This window comes from Anser brachyrhynchus, assembly GCF_964034855.1.
Source record: "Anser brachyrhynchus genome assembly, chromosome: 13".
Taxonomy (NCBI): domain Eukaryota; kingdom Metazoa; phylum Chordata; class Aves; order Anseriformes; family Anatidae; genus Anser; species Anser brachyrhynchus.
The window spans coordinates 10,084,773-10,101,764 of record NC_137708.1 but is presented as its reverse complement, the minus strand read 5'-3'; the positions used below and the strand labels follow the sequence as shown (position 1 = coordinate 10,101,764).

The following is a 16,992-nucleotide window of genomic DNA, read 5'->3' as shown; positions in this document are numbered from 1 at the left end:
AGGAGCAGGTGCCAGCCCCATCCTCCCCGGGCCGGTGCCGGCTGGGTGCAGGTAGGTGCCTCCCGTCCCCGCGGGGCCGGGCAGGGCCGGGGGTGGCAGCCAGGACTCCTGTGGCAGCCCCGGGCAGCGCCTCTGCCTTCCACGGGCGCCGTTATCAGTCTCGCAGGCTCCACGTGTCGGCTGGGGAGGAGGATAATGAGGCTCCGGAGCCCCAGCGTGGTGTGGGCTCAAGGGAGACGTCTGCGCCGCTCCCACCGCCTGAACTGTGGCCCGGCGAGGTGCTGCGATAGGGATGCAGTGCTCTGGGGTCAGAAGGACGCTTGTTTCTGGGTGAAGGGACAGACCTCAGCTCCCAGGTGTTAGGGGCTCCAAGGTGGACTTCCCCCTTCCCTGCGAGCCTGAAAGGGCAGTCCTCTGCTCAGAAAATGCAGCAAAAAGCAGTACCCTGGAGCCTGGCGCTGCTGCCACGAGCCCGGGCCCTGCACACAGCCACCCGTGGATGTTTGTACCACTGTGTGGGGCCTTTCTGCTCTGGGGGATGGCTCTGCCCAGCTGGGAGAGCACCAGAGGGAACCGAGCGAGGCTGGAGCTGCTCCCCTGCGTGTGCCTCCGGCTCTGCTGCTGCTGTGTGGGTGCCAGGCAGGCCGGGCACGCACGTGGGCAGGGGAGCCAGGGCTGGCTCGTGCCTTGGTGCCGTCTCCGCAAAGCCCTGGCTAGCTGCTGTGCCGAGGGGGGGCACTCAGGCAGGACCCCGCCACCACCCCATCGCCGTCCCCTGGATTTCAGAGGCAGCCCGAGGGAGGGTCGCTGTGCCCTGGCTGCTTTTGGCCCAAGCCACGCGGAGGGGCAGGTGGCTGGGGCAGCATCCCGGCGAAGGCCCGGCTGCGGCCATCGGCTCGCGTGACGTGCTCGTGGCTGCAGCACCGAGGGGTCGGGGTGCGGAGAGCTCGTGGCTCTCAGCCTCCCTCCGTGGCTCCACCCCTCATTCCCCTGCGACTTTCATAACCCAGCGCGCTGCCACGTGTCCGGCGCAGACCCCGGCTGCCTTGGGGGGACACGGGGCTGGCCCAGCGGAGGTGTCGGAGCTGCTCTCCCTGTGTTCCAGCTGCTTGTCGAGGAAGAGCCTCTGCGGTCGGCCAAGGGGAGCCCATCTCGGTACGCGCGCCGAGGGCAGGATGGAGGTGGAGGGCTGAGCTGCTGCACAGAGCTGGGGTTGGAGAACCTGCCCCTCAGACCGCTCCCCTGCAAGAAAACAGGTGGCCTGGTGCACGGAGAAGTAATGGCAGATTGGGTACAGTAATCCATTTTGGAGTTAAACCAGGCTGTCTTGTCCTCACTGCTCTGTGACACCACATACTTCAACTCAGGTCTAGCCCTGGAGTTACTGCACCTTTCTCTTCCCCGTAGGAGCAGCCGGACAGAGCTGTCGTCTCCCTCTGCAGTCAGCAGGTACCGTCACACCCTCCTCCTCCTCCTTCTCCCCGCGGGTGATGGGTGGTGGAGCCGGGCTGCCGCTGCCGGGGGGGTGGGAGGGACGCGTCCCATCGGTGGGGCTCGAGCCCTGGAATCCAGGGAATCCACCCCGGGGCAGGCAGGGTTTCTGGCGTGACGGAGGAAACTCATCTGCTCGTGATATTTCTGCAGCAGCGCTCGGTTGCGCTGCTGGGCCTCCCCATCCAAAAGAGCTGCAGGAGATCAAAGGTTGGGTTAGATTTCTATCTCTGGTTAGTCACTCAGCTCCAGGCAGGTCCCGACCCTTCTGCTTTCTGTGGCAGCTGCTGAAGCACGCACTCCCCGGTAGCTGGCACAGGGCCACGTGCGGCCGATAATCCCCCAGCCGCGAGCCGCGGCAGGTGGCCGGCCCTCTAATCGGGCAGGCTTAATGGTCTCCTCGCTTCGCCTTTGCAGGTCTGGCAGGATGACTTGCTGCCGGGTGGTTGCCGTTCTCCTGCTTTCCCTCCTTCCCAGCGCTGCAGCTGGCGCCCTGCTTCCTGCCCTCGTTCCCCGGTCCACCCTGCAGCTAGGCAGAGCCCGCTTCTCGGCACAGCCTGTCCTGGAGCTGACGACACGCTGCGACGACGCCTGCGCCCGGCGGGAGGCTGCCTTGGCCCCCCAGGATTTCCAGGAGTACCTTTCTTACGAGACAGTGTACGCCAACGGCACCCGCACCCTCACCACGGTGGAGCTGAGCCCTCAGGGGGGCGGTACGGAGAAGAGGCGGCAGAGGTGGCGCAAGCGGCGCAAGCGGCAGATTTACGGCACGGACGGGCGGTTTTCCATCAGCGGGAACCACTTCTTGCTGGACTACCCCTTCTCCGCCGCCGTCAAGATCTCCACGGGGTGCACGGGGGTGCTCGTGTCCGAGCGGCACGTCCTCACAGCTGCCCACTGCATCCACGACGGCAAAGACTACGTGAAGGGGGCCAAGAAGATCAAGGTGGGCTTCCTGACGCCGCTGCAGAGCGCTGGCAACGGGACGGGGCCGGGGGGGCTGGCGATGCGCTGGGCTCGCGTGCGGCGCACGCAGGTGCCCAAGGGTTGGATTCGGAGCCCCAACTCGGTCAGCATGGACTACGACTACGCCCTTTTGGAGCTGCGCAGGCCACACCAGCGCCCCTACATGAAGCTGACGGTGGCTCCAGCAGCGGAGGAGATGGCTGGGAAGAGGATTCATTTTTCGGGGTTTGACAGCGACCGGCCGGGCGAGCTGGTCTACCGCTTCTGTGGGGTGGAGGACGAGACGGCCCACCTCATCTACCAGCATTGCGATGCCAGGCCTGGCGCGTCCGGCTCTGGGGTGTATGGCAAGGTGTGGGACCCCGTCCAGCACAAATGGGAGAGGAAGGTGGTTGGGGTCTTTTCTGGGCACCAGTGGCTCGAGGTGGCCGGGGAGCAGCATGACTATAATGTCGCCGTTCGCCTGACTGCGCCGAAGTTTGCTCAGATTTGTTACTGGATCAAAGGGGACTATAAAAGCTGCCGGAACGAATGAGAACTGGAGCCTTCCTTTTCCCCTCCCCAGCGCAGAAGGCTTTGAGCGTGGTGTCGCAGAGTGAATGCACGGCTGAGGAGCACGAGGAGGAGCAGCACCTCCTGCCAAAACTGCTCCAGCACTAAACCTCATTCTGTCCTCTGTCCTGCAGGAACAAGGTCCCTGCAGATCACAAGGGATCCAGCGGAGACTCACTAAGCCTGAAGGGTGCGTCAGCTCCTTTGGTTGGTGCTGGTGGGCACTCGGCATCGGGTTCTTTGCACAAAGAGCTCGGCTGCCAGTCAGGACCAGCGGCCCCTGCCTCGAGCCGTTAACTGTTAACCGCTCGGAGAGGCAGCCACAGGCCTGTGCTTAGCTGCACCGAGTTTCTCTTGGGTCTCATCAGGTCTCTGTTTGTGGGCTGGCACTGCCCAGCTTGGCACTGCCCCAGCTCTGCGAGGACAAAGGATTTTTTCTTCTAACAGTGTCTTTGTGTGCCGATGAAAGGTGCCTGAAAGGGAACCCTGGAGCCTGAGGCTTCTGGGCACGGTGTCAGCGAGGAGCCTGGCCAGGACAGGAGGGGCTGCTCCAGCGTGCGGGCAGGAGCAGCACGTGACAGCACTCTTGGAAAGGAGACCTCTTCCAACCCGCGCAGCGCGGTGCCACGTGGGTGCCGCCGCACCACAGCACGGCTAAGATCTGGGAGCGCCTATTTACTTGTAAACCTTCTCATCTCTCTTTGGTTCTCTTTGGGCTGCCTTTAGGAGGAAGGGACCCCGGCATTTACTGCAGCTGTAGTATTTGAGATGGATTATTTTATGCAAATACATGTATTTGAATAAAAGTCAGCAAAAAGCCCTTTGCAAAGGTTATGTTGAAAGGAGAATGGTGCACAACTTGCCAACCCTGCTTTGGGACTCGGAAAAGGATGGAGATACTCTCCCTTCAGACCAAAGCGAGCAGGACAGGCAGAGCTGTGTAGAGCTGAAATTCCAGTATCTTGCAAAAATAGGGACAGAAATGCCTTCCACAATCATAACCCAGGCACCTGACCGAACAGCTTCCCACATGCTCTGTCAGATCCATAGGAATGATACGTCCAACAGGCCCTACCAGGCTCTCCCAGGAGCAAAGCAAGAATTTATCTTGTTTCCCTACCTCATATACGCAAGATTCTGTTGCTAATCTGAGTTTCATGGCAGATTTCCCTCCCTGTCTTCCCCACATATTCCCTTTTGCTTGCTGTGTTTGCCCAAGCAATTATTCTATGTAATCCATAACCTCCAGAAGGGACTTTGTGCTGATGCTGCTTTGCCAGGCTGGACAGATGACTGCTTGTTTTTTGCTCTTATGTCAACGTCCCCCTCCTTTTCGCTGCATGTCAGGGGCAGCCTGCATCGCAGGCTTGTCAACTCTGTCATTCCTTAGGTCTGCCGAGGTCTAAATGTGCAGTTCCTTCAAGATCCGTGACAGCTATACTGATGCAGCAACCTGACTTGCAAAACAAGCAGGTAGGAGACATTTCAACAAATTAAATGCTACACCCGCTCCCACTCAGTTCTAACACAAGTGTTAAAATAATTTAAATTGTATGCCTGGTCTGCACATGTGCTCAACAGAACAGCATTCATTATCTTGGATGAGACAGTGCATGAAAAATCCCAATTACACATTACTGGAGAGGGAGCAGCTGCTATTATTTTCATCGCACTAAACCAATTTACAGTCACAATTTAACTTGTCCAGTGGAATTGCCTACCCTGGCTGGGAGGTGCTTAGGGACAGATCAGTAGGTGTTCTAATCTCTTCTGGTCCCTTGTCTGGGCCCTACAAACAGCTTAATAGCGTTAGCCATGCTCTTAAATGGGGAAGAGAGCATGGGGGGGGTTAATAACAAACACAAGGAAGGGAGTTCTTAGTTCCTTCCACTCTTAAGTGCACATTGGACTTTTATATTGCTTTCTACACACCTCAAGTCATGGAACAGGTATCAGGACAGTGAAGTTTTCCTGGAATCTGCTGGTGTGAAACATAAAGACTTGTCTTATTCAGAGCAGCTGTACACTTTATAAGCAACTTCCTTCTGGTGTCAGCCATCAGCTATTGCAAAAACAGAAGAGGAGGAAAAGCCAGTAGCAAGAGGGAAGCCGAGAGAAATACAGTGAGACTCGCGCCCCCTTTTAGCGTCCATCTTAGTGTTTGCAAGTGACAGCAACTTTAAAATACCAACAGATGTTCCCCCTAGTTCTTGTCACAGAGCTAGTAGTTTTGATGCACAAACTGCAACAGGTACAGGACTCACTGTTTATTTAAAAAATTGAAAGAAACTTTTAACAAAACCACGCCGAACAGTGAGGATCTGAAAAGCCAGGCAGCACTGGGGGCATCATAAAGAGAAAGGCTCTGCAGGCCCTGACCAACCCAAGGGCTAGATGTGCAGGCAAGCACCTCCAAGTGGACACTAAGACCTTGCTGCGCTTCTCTCATCCAAACAGTGACACTGCTTTGTAAGCAGATGAGGCTGTTAATTAGAAATTTGCAACTCTCGTGCATCCCCACAAGGTGCCCTGGCACTTGGAGGGCTCCAGTGGTGGCACGTTCCTAAGAAGTTCTCTCTGAGAGCAACCGCAGCTGCAGCCCCGACTTGGAGGAAGCCACCTGCTTAGCTGCAACATGAAGAGTACGTCATAGCGTGAGGTGTTGCCATGCTGCATTTCTTCTTACCCAGAATCCTGCAGAGCTGTCCATTTGTTTCCCTCGTTGCCCTGTATCAGCACAGAACATCTTCTCTAGCCCAGAAGGAAGGGGGAATGAACACATGTATATCCACAGTCTAAGGAGGGTCACCTTTTGTTGGAACTTGGATCTCACTCCCTACCCCAATCCAAAATGCGAGAACAGGGCTAGCTCTGGAAGGACAGAACCCTCTACGAGCTAGGACCTATGAGGCAATTAATAGACTGCAGGCTGATGATTTGCCTTCTGCATCTGAATAATCTTGCCAAAGCCACCTCTTCCCACATCGTAGTCTGTCCGGTACTCATCTCGCACCTGGGGCACAGCAATGACACAAATATTAGCATCCTGCACTGCTTGTGTCCTTCAGAATCACCACCCTCTTCTTGCTCAGCTGGCGGAGAACTGAAGTTCAGATTAGAAGCACTGTGACCCACTTGAAATCTCCTCAAATAATCCACCAGAAAGGTGATGGTGGTACAAATGACATATGTCTGATGGCTGAGGTCCTTTTAGATATGAAGCAAAGACAACGCCAGAATATTTTAATGCCAGGCTTTGCCCCCAGAACATTTACTTCCCTTGCCCCCCCCCCCCCCCCCCCAAAAAAAAAGTCTGCAAAGGAAACTTACCTTCTCACAGGACAAACTGCTGGATTCTGAGATTGGCCTAACAAATGTGCTGTCCCTCTCCATTCAAATTCTACACCATTTTAAGAGTACTAGCTTGGAATAGGGAAAATTCTACTTGTACAGTCAGGAAGTTTGGAGCCCTAGCCAGCAGCGGCCTTAGTTCTACTTCTAGCTCTTAACAGCAGGGAAGCGTCAGTTACCAAAATCACCCAGTGTAGCTGTACTTCATTATCAGGTCCTTATCGCCTACGCTTCGTTCTCCAGGAGACAAAACTAGAAAAGCTCTACACTGTCTTAGGGGGATTTGACTCAAGGTCTGAACTGGTATTGCTTTTACCTGTCCTCCCGTCTTTCCTCTTCCATACTGTCGGCCCTCCTTAAACCCCGCATCCCAGTCTGTTCGAACGATGCGGTCGTCCAGTCGTGTGCCGTTGATAAATCGCATTGCGTGTTCAGCGTCTGCCCTTGTGTAGTATCTGAAACATACTCTAAGGAAAACTACGTGTGCTATTTTATTGGCTGCAGGGAAAAGAAAGAGAACTACTGCATTTGAGAGGCAGAAGAGCCCTGCCTTCCAGATTTTCCTACTTTGCCTGTTCTTTTCCCTGGGATCAAAAAACTGCAGTCATGTAAATCCAAGCTGAAAACAGCTCCCACTCCTTCCTAAGGTTCTGAACTTTAATGTTAGTACCTGTACAGGCAAGAAATAGCTTTGGATCACTTATTTCACAAGTAGATAAAACAAACGTTAAAGGCTTGCTACGGGCAAGAAATCTGTATTATGCCTTTTTATACCATATGAAACTTGATTAAATGTGAGCAGGAGGCGCAGGCCTCACAGGAGAGCTTTGCACAGACAGCTCACGGGGCAACTTGTACAAGCGTGCACCCCGTGCTCGGGAGCAGCGCCACGGACCGCTCTGCTAGGTCCTTCGGGTGCGAAGTTAAGGCGAGAAGGCGAACACGCGCTCTTAGCGTTGGCCATGCACGAGCTGGGAGCCCATGCAGGTTTAGCTGGGAGCCCATGCAAGTTCCACCTACGGCACGCAGGCGGTGGGAAGGGAGACAAGCGAATGCCTGGCAGCGGGCACTTGGCTTCCCCCCTCTGCAGGTGTGGGACAGCTAAGCTGGCTGTGGCGGTGACAGGCCGAGAGCGGGAGGGCCCCGAAAGGATACTCGACGAAGCAGAAGCCGCAGGGCGTCTTCTTGATCTTGTCCAGCCCCATGACGATGCGCTTGACGTCGCCGCACTTGGAGAAGAGCTCCTGGATCTGCTCCTCCGTGGTGTAGAAGGACAGGTTGCCCACGTACAGCGTGGAGGAGATCTTCAGGAACTTCTCCTGCAGCTTCTTGCTACCCTGCGGGCACAGCGGGCCGTCAGCGGGCACCGGGCACCCCGACCCCGACCCCGCTCCCGGCCCCGGCCCCGGCCCCGGCCCCCCGCCGGCCCCGGTCCCGGCCGCACCCGGAAGTGCTGGTCGCGGTAGCGGCTGATCTCGCAGTAGGAGTCGCTGTTGAGGCCGCTGAGCGAGGTGTGCAGCAGCCCCGACATGGCGCCCGCGCTCCCCCCCCCCCCGCGCCCCAGCCGCCGGGATCCTTCCAGAACCGCCGCGGCGCCCACCGACACCGCCTCACGGCCAGCGGGGCGGCCCGGCCGCCGCGCCTCCCTATTGGCTGCCGCACCTGCCGATCGGGGGAGGAAGGCGGGGCCGAGGCGGCGGGCGGCCAATCGCCGCGCGGAGGCACCGGCAGCGCCGCGTTCCCCCGCGGCCGTGGCGGCGGGCCCGGCGTGCAGCGCGGCGGCGGCGGGCGGCGGGAGGGGGCGGCGCGCATGCGCGGCGCGCTGAGGGGCGGCCCCGGCATGGCGGCGCGGCGGGCGGCGGCCGAAGGTGGCGGCCGACGGGGGCCGGGGGTCGGCGCCGCCCTCCCGGCGGTGCCCGGGCGGCGGCAGCCCTCACGCCCCGCTCCCCGCCTGTCTTTGCAGGGCTGCTCCGGGAGCTGCTGCGGGAGGAGGCCCCGGGGCGCATCGCCGCGCTCACCGAGGAGCTGTTCCGGGCGGCGGGGAGCCTCGGCGGGGAGGCGGGGGCCGAGCCGGAGGTAGGGCTCCGGCCCTGCAGCCTCCGGCTTCCCGGTGTTGGGTTTTAGTGCGGCGAAACCGGAGCCTGTCGGCGTGCGAGCGAAGCAGTTCGGGCCTCCAGTCCCGTAACCCGGCAGGGCGAACGTCCCAAATAAAGCAGAAGGCGTTAACGTGAAAAGTTAGCGGGGTCTCAGTGTTAACGCTTCAGTTTTCTGCTCGTGCCTCGCTACGTTGCCATACGAAAACGCGAGTGGCAGAGTGTTGCTGCACATGAATTACATGGAGGATCGGCTGAGGCCCTTCCCGTCCCTCACACTGACAGGGAATAGCAGGTCCTGGAGGAAGAAAAACAAGCACACGCATTTTTACCTGCCTGGTAAACCCAGCAGAGTGGGAGGCGCTCTTTTTCATACATTACACAAGTGAATTAGGTCGTTGCTTATAATAACGTTAGGGCTTTTCTTTGTAGGCCTTCTAGGGGACTTCTATGAGTGGTAAACCACTACTTTAAAAGGTCTTTTTCCAAAAGAAATCAATGAGAAATATGCTAATCTGGAATGAAGACAAGGCCAGCTGAGATACTGCCCAAAGATTTCCTCCAAAATTATATTTTGAAGTGAGATTTAGTTCACAGTGGTTATCCTTGAAGGAAGACTGATTTTGAAAGTCCTGAATTTGTGACAAAGGGCAGGATAGGTTAGCGTGTGTCACAACAGGAAATATTTCTAGTGCTGTCTGTGAAGAAGTACAGGAGCGTAAAACTGGTATCCTTTGGTTCTTCCTGTTGGGCTAAATGAGTTTTAAAGAAAGGAGAAATTAATTTGTAGTCTGATCTCTTAAATGAAAGGGTCCATAACATTTTTCTCATTTAAGCAAGAGCATATTTGTAGCCAACATCTCTTCTGGAAACTACGATTTGAGTGATGGAAAATACACTACCCTTCAAGATGGGTTGTTAAAAGAGCTTATTGTGTTTATGCAAGATTGCATCATCTTTTAAACAAGAATATCTAGTCAGGAGCCTTTGCTCTTTGTTTGCTGCTATCAAATTTCCCAGCATAGGTGCTTAAAGTAATTAAACGTAACATTCTATAGGCAAAAGAGGTGAAGTCTTACTATAGATGCACTTCCCAACCTGATACAATTTTACAGCTCTTTTCCAGTCCCTTCTAATTTTTCAACATCTGTTTAAAGCATACATAATGTATTCTGAAAGCTGCCAGTGAATCAGTTGTGTTGGACGTGCCGATGTGCTGTTGCACAAATTTTTTTATGTGCGAGTGTTTTTGAGAAAACTTCATCCCAGATGGGTAGGGTAAGTCAGGTCATGTTTTGCGAAGTTTGGAAAAGGACTTGACAGAAACATATGTTAGGATATTTCAGTAATTTGACAGATTAATGGGATTTGTTTAGGAACATGCTTGAATGTTTCCGAAGTCCACCACTTCACACACAGAATTTGCTGTTTTGTGTAATTTCTAATTGGAGCTGAAGGCACTGATGGCTGACGTGACATATACGTGCGTACTGCTGTGGGTCTTATGATTCCTTAATTCTTTTTAGTTTCAGGTCATGTCAGCCTTTGATTTGCAGCCATGTTCTTTCTCAACTTCATCTTAGAAACGCTCTCAAATTTTTAGATGTGAAACAGTCTTTTAGAAGACTGAGTATATCTTACGAAATGGCAAGGATATGTGATTCCTGCCAACTGCTTATCAGTTTTCTGGAATACGTGTTCTGTAGAAAAGAATGATCCAAACTTTTAGCTGAAGAAAGACTGGGTGGTCCGCTCAGCGTGCCTGCTTTGGGGTCGCTATCCCAGCTCTCCCTGTGGAGGTGGTCAGTTCACGTAACAGCTTCACAGAAAACTCAGGCCTTTGACTCCGGTGTCAAAGGCGGTTGCACAAACGTGGACAGATCGTTAACACGATGAGCGTGAAAGGAGGTTCCTTTTCCAGCAGTAAATTTCAAAGCGATCCAAATGTAGGACAAAATTAAATCTAATAGAATTTTCCTCCTCAGGTTGAAGAAGGTGCAATAAGCCTGTGGAACTGGGCTGTGACCAAACACATGGGTTCTGTCATCAATGACGAGCAAAGAGCTAAACGTACGTATGGGTTCCCTTCCTTTCTAAACGCGTTTGCGTGTTGCAGCGCGAAAAGGAAAAGCTCTTTGCTGACAGGTATATGTGCAGTGCTGTAGATTTGTGTGGATATTTGCAGATAGGATACAGACAGAGGAAACTACAGCTAGACTTAAACAGTTCAGGAAGGGTCACTCTGGTGTAATGGTGATCTTCTAGTGACACAGAATCAGGATAGGCATTTTTACCACTCCCCCTTCTGTGCCAGAGCATCAATAAAACAGTGGTGTAGCCAAAGGAAACTGTAGTTCGCCTTTTAATGCTATGATTTTAATCTGAGAGCGTATGGAAATAAAACTGATGTAAATTTTAGACTGTTGGTCACTTAATTTATAAAAAGTGAGACTGTTTTATAACATAGCTATCTCACTAATGTTTACAGAAAAAATCTAAATCCTTTTTTTGACTCCCCTGCCTCAGCCAGGCACACAGCTGGTAGGTTTGCTTAGAGTCAGAAGCAGGGCTGGGGGAAATCAGAAGTGAGCTTTTGGTCTTCTCTGTCATCCAGTTCTTTATGTAGTTCTGCAGGATTGCAATATCTGGCCTACATTTTTGTCTTGAGGGATTATAGTCAAAATTATGTACACTTTGCATCATATAAGTGATGTCAGGTGAAGGGAAAAGGGTAAGTTTACACAAAATAAGTAATAATTATTGTAGCGTAATGTTCTCAGATCTTATATCACAGCTGAAGGGCCAGGGAGAGGCTATTTAAAATATATTAAGTGGTGTCTTTTCTATCCCTGATGTTTAAGAAAGGCCAGAAAATATTTTTGCTTTTTACTTTGAAAATGTAAAGATTATTAAACTTGATTTCCCTATTTTGCTGAAGGCTATTCTGAGGCACTCAAGACATGTTACTGTGAGCACCTGTAATGTAATTAAGTCTTTGAATACTGTGTCTTTAACTTAGGTATTTAATAAGTTTAATAGGTATTTTGAGGAGAATATATATATATATATATTTTTTTTTCTTGATGCCTAAAAGGCAGTTTTAAGCAGCTTGGCTAAAATTCAGACTGCTTTGACTACTGAAGCTTTCAAATTTTTCTCTCCTGCAATTTTAAATGGTAAACCATCTTTTGGATATGGCAGGGCCTGACTTTCTTAAGAAAAAAAAAAAAGACAAAAGGAAACTTAAGAATATGTTATACATTGTTTTCTTGCAGTGCGATTTGTTGCTTGTAGACTGGTGTGCCTTTGTGAAGGCAGTGATCCTCCGGAGGGGACTATTCGAAGACAGATTTTGGTAAGGCTGATGGCAGATAAGCAGTGAAATACAGTTGATCACCAAAGAAAATCTTACAAACTCATTACAATTGCTTTGGAAAGTGAGTGAAATAAGCCTGTAATTCTGGGGAGTGTGCACGTTGAAGGTGGGCCCCTATCACAGGCATACCTTGCTGAGTTAGTGCAGTTAGCATCGCATCTTTGTCATATGTTAAAATGTTCTGAGAGCAGCATTATTCTGATATCTTACAGTATTGTGTAGTAGGGCACTGTAAGTCTTACGCCGCATCTAGGTGCTATGGAGTTAACTCAGATGTGAGAGGCACTTGTCACAAATTAAAGAGCTGAAATACCTCTCTCCTACATAAGATATGTGCATTAACAAGAAGAAATTTAACACTGCTTCTTCGAAGTGACTAAATTGTCACAAAGCACACATCATTTTCTCTTTCAGATGTCAATGAAAACTGGTAAAGGATGGATAGATATTGGAAAAGCTGATCTTGCTGATGAATTTCTAGAGATTGCCTTGAACGTAAGTTCTTTTCTGGTTCTAGTTTCTTATAAACACACCTGTTTGTAAGTTCCATGGGTGATGCTTAAGCTTTGTTTTCCAGAGCATAGAAAAACTGTACACAAAATTACGTAAGGGGAGCGATGGTGAAGCAGATATTCATGTGCACAAAGCTGATGTGGAGAAGGACCTCTTCAAAGTGCTCTCTTATCAGGCTGAATCAGTATGTGTTCTTCCCAGCTTTCTTTATAAGTCACCAGGGGGTACAAAGGAAACTCTGACCCGTTTATTAGATGTATGAATGCTTGGCACTGAGGACTTGCTGAAGGATATATTTCCTTTGCTTAGATGTAAGATACCAGACGTGATGTTTGCATTCAGTGTTGCAATAATTTGATGATTTTTAATTTGCCTGGTTTATCGCAGTCATTTCTGCTGTGTTGTTTGTATCTTCTAGTTCAGATTTGTTGCTCTGTGATTTGGCTAGCATGAGTGTTTATACAACAAACAGCTGCCCTTCTGAGTCATAAATGTTTCGGTTCCAAAGGTGTCTTGTGCTTACTGAAGAAAGGGGAGCCTGGGTCCCCAAAACTGCGTTTGTGCCATATGTACGCAGCAAGACTTGTCACTTCAGAATGCTCGTCAAGTTTGCAGCTGGGCTGATTGAAAAGTGCTTCCCTAAGCAGACCAAAACAGTGGCAAAAATTTTTCATTTAGCTTCTAGTTGATAATGGAGACAAAAAGAGTACCCCATGTTACTGGAGAGGTGTTTTAAGATTTGCTAGTTTGTTACGTCACCTAGCATCTGAATGATTTGGTACCATCTATCTGTCCCTTTCACACCATGGCTGGACAGCAGGGTACTTCTGGATGTCTTTGTCATCTGGCAATATATAGAAATAAACAGAATTATTGTAGCACTATAAGGACAGATATCTAATCCCAAATTTAGCTTTAGTGAACGTGAAAAATGTATGCAAATCCAAGTCTTTTTTAGAGATTGGTCTTTTAATGAATTTTAGAGGCAAGCAAGTCACTTACAGTCTGTTGGCATGTTCTACTGCTTTCTTAGGCAGTTGCTCAAGGGGATTTTCAGAAAGCAGTGATGTGTGTGCAGCGCTGTAAAGATATGTTGATGAAGTTGCCAAAAGAGGTTAGTGAAATCATACCTTCTTTATCATTCCAAAGTTTGAAAATCTGCTTTCCTATCTATATCTTAACGAGTGGCATATGCCATATAAAATTTTGAAAAATACTTTGAGAACTCTTTGTATGTGTTCTGTGTTTTTCTGCTTCTCTGAGATTTTCTTGCTACATATTTTGCATGAAAGCAGCAGATTTTTCCCTTCAAAGTTCAGTATTTTTTTCTTTTTTTGCTCATAGTTTATCATTTGAAATAGAATGATAAACTCTTTCTAAAGAATGAGTGAAAACAAATCATCGAGAAAGGCAAAAAGATTTCTATATTGAATATGCCACCTCCTCTTCTGCAAAAACAGCTGCACTTTACATCTTGATCTTCTCTGTTGCTTCTTCCATTTTATGTGTGAACTTTTGTCTGGAGACAGGTGGGACAAGAGAAGAGCTGAGCTTCCAGGCTTTTCATATGCAAGTTAGTACTAAAATCTTCGTCTTCATGAAGCTGTAAAGCTATGAATGGCGGTTTCCCATTGTACTAAACTGTTTTTTGTAGTTTTTATTTTACAGAACAATGTCCAAAGAAAACAAACTTTGACATATGCAGACTAGTCCTTTGTTTGCAAAGATAAAAGGCTAATATGTTTGTATCCGAATAAGCTTCCCCACATTCATTTTCATTTGCTTATTTTAATTTTTTCCCAACCTTTAGGATTTTTTTTTTGTACATTTAGGAAACATTTTGTTTTTGTCTCTGTGGTACAGGTAATAAAATCCAAAGGGATAGATGTGAGTTCTGAAACAGAAATATGGCGCTGTTTATGTTGCAGTTGGTTAGAGTTTAATTGTTGGTTGTTTTTTTTGTGATCTGTGTGCAGAGCATCTGAGTGACTAAGTCAGCTGTGGGGGTCTAACTTTCATTTCAATTATAAGAGCAGCTTCTCACTGTTTGATTTGTTAAAGATGCTCACTAAGATCTTTCTGTTTCTCATTTCATTTTGAATGAATTTCATGCTTTCCATTTTAACTCTTCTATTAAATAATATTAAACTTCTCATGATGAAGGCTCTTCAGAAACCGTGAGCACTGATACAGACAAGGAGGAGGTTTCTGACCACGAGAGATACAATTCACCTCTGGTTTAAAGAGGGGTATTTAAACAATGAGAAAAACAGAAAGCGCTAGCAATTGCTCTGAATGACTTTGGAATTTTTGACCACTAGGTAGTTGTCACTCCTTAACTCTTCCAGAATTGCATCTTACCAGAGAGCACTTGCAGAGCACCACAGGGAGGTTGTTGCATTATCTTAATGGATGATACCACAAATCAGCTGGAGAGGATTTGCAGCTTGTGGATCATCAGTGGTCTTATGAACCACAATGGGGAGCTGCAGCCCTAAAGGGTGAAGTGCTAGAGTTGTTCCAAACACTTAAGTGTTCAGAGTGATGCCAGGCATATGGGAGTATTTAGGATTATGCTTGATGCCTGGAACACATTCATTCATTGAAATAGTATTTTAAATATGGGAGTGATTTTTTTATTTTTTTTTTCTTGTTCATCCATACTGAATTTGCACTTTTGTGTCTGGATGGCAATGAGATAAAAAAAAAAATGTTCAAAGCAAAATGTTGTTCTGTGTCTCTCGTTCTTGCCTGAGGACTTGAAGTCCCTTGCAAGAGACACTTCTTGTACTTGGAGAAGAAGGTTACTCCAGTGGCAAAATGAATGCAAATATTAGTGGTCTGTTAGCATTTAAAACAGCTTTTTGTCTCCCTTTGGACAGCATTAGACAGTTGCAAATCATTGCAATGGGAAGACAAGTTGTTATGAAGAGATACTGTCAGGGCTGAATGATAAAGCAGAAAGCAACAATATTCTGAGTAATCAAGCATTCAAAAATATATTTCTCCTCACATTGGTAGTGTGGATCATCCTTTTATAATGCAAAGGAGACGTGCTGGGAAAAAGCCTACCGTGCAAGAGGTGGAGTCCTATTCATTTAACTATGTAAAACTCTTTAAAAATGAATTTGTAATATGCCATTTTTTCTTCTTAGGTTTTATTTTTTTGTAGTTTACTGTGCACAGTTCTAGTGCTTTCAGGTTGGTTTCTTGAGGAACTATTCTACTTTGTGTGTTTGAAGAATTCCCCTGTTTTGCATGTCCCAGACTGGTTAATATTGCTGCACTTTCCCACGGAACAATACAATTTGATTCTAGTCATGTTCAATACCCCCTCAAATAAGGTCAGAAGTGATAATTCTAGACCTGTCTTCAAAGTAAAAAGCATTTTAAAGAACCAGAGACTGGGTGCCGTAGATGTATTGATGTTTCTACAAGAACGTTACACAAGCAGGAGTCTTTTATTACAGACCTGTTACCTGGCAATCCTCTGTTACAACTTCGGGGTGGAAACCTATGAACGGAAGAAGTATGAACAGAGCTCCTTTTGGCTCAGGTAATGTGCAAAGGGAAACAAAATAATATCCTACTTTTCAAATGGAAAAATCTGCGTGAAGGAGAGGGGGAAGCAAGGAAAAGTAGATATTTAATTGAAAAAATCAGAACACAAGTTTTTAACTGAACCATGCTGGCTGAGCAAATACTGACTTAGTGACTGTCTTGCTTACAAATGCTGTTGCCTAGCATTTATGTCTGTTTTCCACACTGATTTTCATGTCATTAAAATGAAAACCTTTCCATGTAGAAGTCATATCCATGGTTCTCATCCATTCTCTCCCTAACTCTTCTTCCAAAGAGATTACTTTAATGATGAGGCTGTTCCCAGCTCCTGTGCCATTTATAAACAATATTGAAGAAATCTGAAAACTTCAGAAAAGGGTAGAGGAATTCTGGCCAGTTTTAAATGGATGTGTTTTAAGCAGTATTTGAATCTCTCAGAAAGGAGGTGCTTCATTGACAGCAGTTCCTTGACTGATGAAAGGCACAACCACCAAGGTGAAAAACGAATAGTTTGAGATGGTTTAGGTAGGATCCAAATAAGCAATGTGTTATTGCTAGGGAAGAAAATATTTAGGCTATTGGGAAGAGTATCCTCATGCCAAGGTCACAGACTGAGCTCAGAAAATTTGCTTTTATTTCTTGTTCTTTTTGTTTTAAATTCTCTGAAGAAAACAAATGACAACACCTCTAATTCAGAATAGTTATGGTCACATGCTATCAAAGAATTTTTAGAAGTGCTTAGAATTAATTCAAGCTGGTGCTTTGTTGATTATTTTATATTTTGTTCTTGTGGAAAATTAAATACTGAGTCCTGATGGCCAAATTTGAGGAGGAAATAAACCTTTGCCAAGTGCAAATACTTATCTGGATATAGCAATTTAGCTCCATCTAGTGGGTTAAGATTTCCCTGTACTGAGAGTGTTTTATATTAGGAAACAAACGTCTGGTTATTCTGTTTTTCTTTTAAAAAGTTATTCCTCTGCACTGTTTGCCATCAGATCTGGTTTTGTGGACCCGGTGCATTTTCTCTGGGTGGTCCTTTGTGCTGTCATTTAACTTTCAGGAAAAGAATGATGAATCATGACTCCC

The 16,992-nt window shown here is 48.4% G+C and overlaps 3 protein-coding genes across 16 annotated transcripts in view; 2 read left to right on the top strand and 1 right to left on the bottom strand.

Moving 5' to 3' along the window:
• Positions 1-1,066: 1,066 nt before the first annotated feature.
• On the top strand, positions 1,067-5,728 carry LOC308177371 (serine protease 23-like). Its single transcript, XM_080554555.1, has 3 exons — positions 1,067-1,155; positions 1,408-1,449; positions 1,909-5,728. Exon 3 carries the CDS (start codon positions 1,919-1,921, stop codon positions 2,990-2,992), a length of 1,074 nt encoding a protein of 357 aa, XP_080410681.1. The 5' UTR covers positions 1,067-1,155; positions 1,408-1,449; positions 1,909-1,918; the 3' UTR covers positions 2,993-5,728.
• Positions 5,262-8,217, bottom strand: LOC308177372 (nuclear cap-binding protein subunit 2). Of its 2 annotated transcripts, none has more exons than XM_080554556.1 (4): positions 8,023-8,217; positions 7,516-7,697; positions 6,677-6,815; positions 5,262-6,022 (listed from the first exon to the last, which is right to left on the bottom strand). In XM_080554556.1, exons 1-4 carry the CDS (start codon positions 8,200-8,202, stop codon positions 5,924-5,926), a joined length of 600 nt encoding a protein of 199 aa, XP_080410682.1. In that variant the 5' UTR covers positions 8,203-8,217; the 3' UTR covers positions 5,262-5,923. The 2 variants fall into 2 exon arrangements, with proteins under 2 accessions (XP_080410682.1, XP_080410683.1); XM_080554557.1 differs by lacking the exon at positions 8,023-8,217 and adding an exon at positions 7,805-8,007.
• The window catches only part of TEX11 (testis expressed 11), a 30,958-nt gene continuing 22,096 nt past the window's right edge, over positions 8,131-16,992 (top strand). For 8 of the 13 annotated variants that reach the window (XR_013939043.1, XR_013939044.1, XR_013939045.1 and 5 more), the window contains exons 1-8: positions 8,131-8,228; positions 8,324-8,436; positions 10,439-10,523; positions 11,729-11,808; positions 12,244-12,324; positions 12,407-12,526; positions 13,376-13,456; positions 15,813-15,898. Coding sequence is in view for 10 of the 13 variants with exons in the window: in XM_080554543.1 (XP_080410669.1) it covers positions 8,171-8,228; positions 8,324-8,436; positions 10,439-10,523; positions 11,729-11,808; positions 12,244-12,324; positions 12,407-12,526; positions 13,376-13,456; positions 15,813-15,898 (704 nt within the window). In the remaining 3 variants the exon portion in view is untranslated. Of the gene's footprint in view, positions 8,229-8,323; positions 8,437-10,438; positions 10,524-11,728; positions 11,827-12,243; positions 12,325-12,406; positions 12,527-13,375; positions 13,457-15,812; positions 15,899-16,992 lie in introns of those variants that run through there. The other 5 variants (XM_080554544.1, XM_080554545.1, XM_080554546.1 and 2 more) reach the window with 5 other exon arrangements.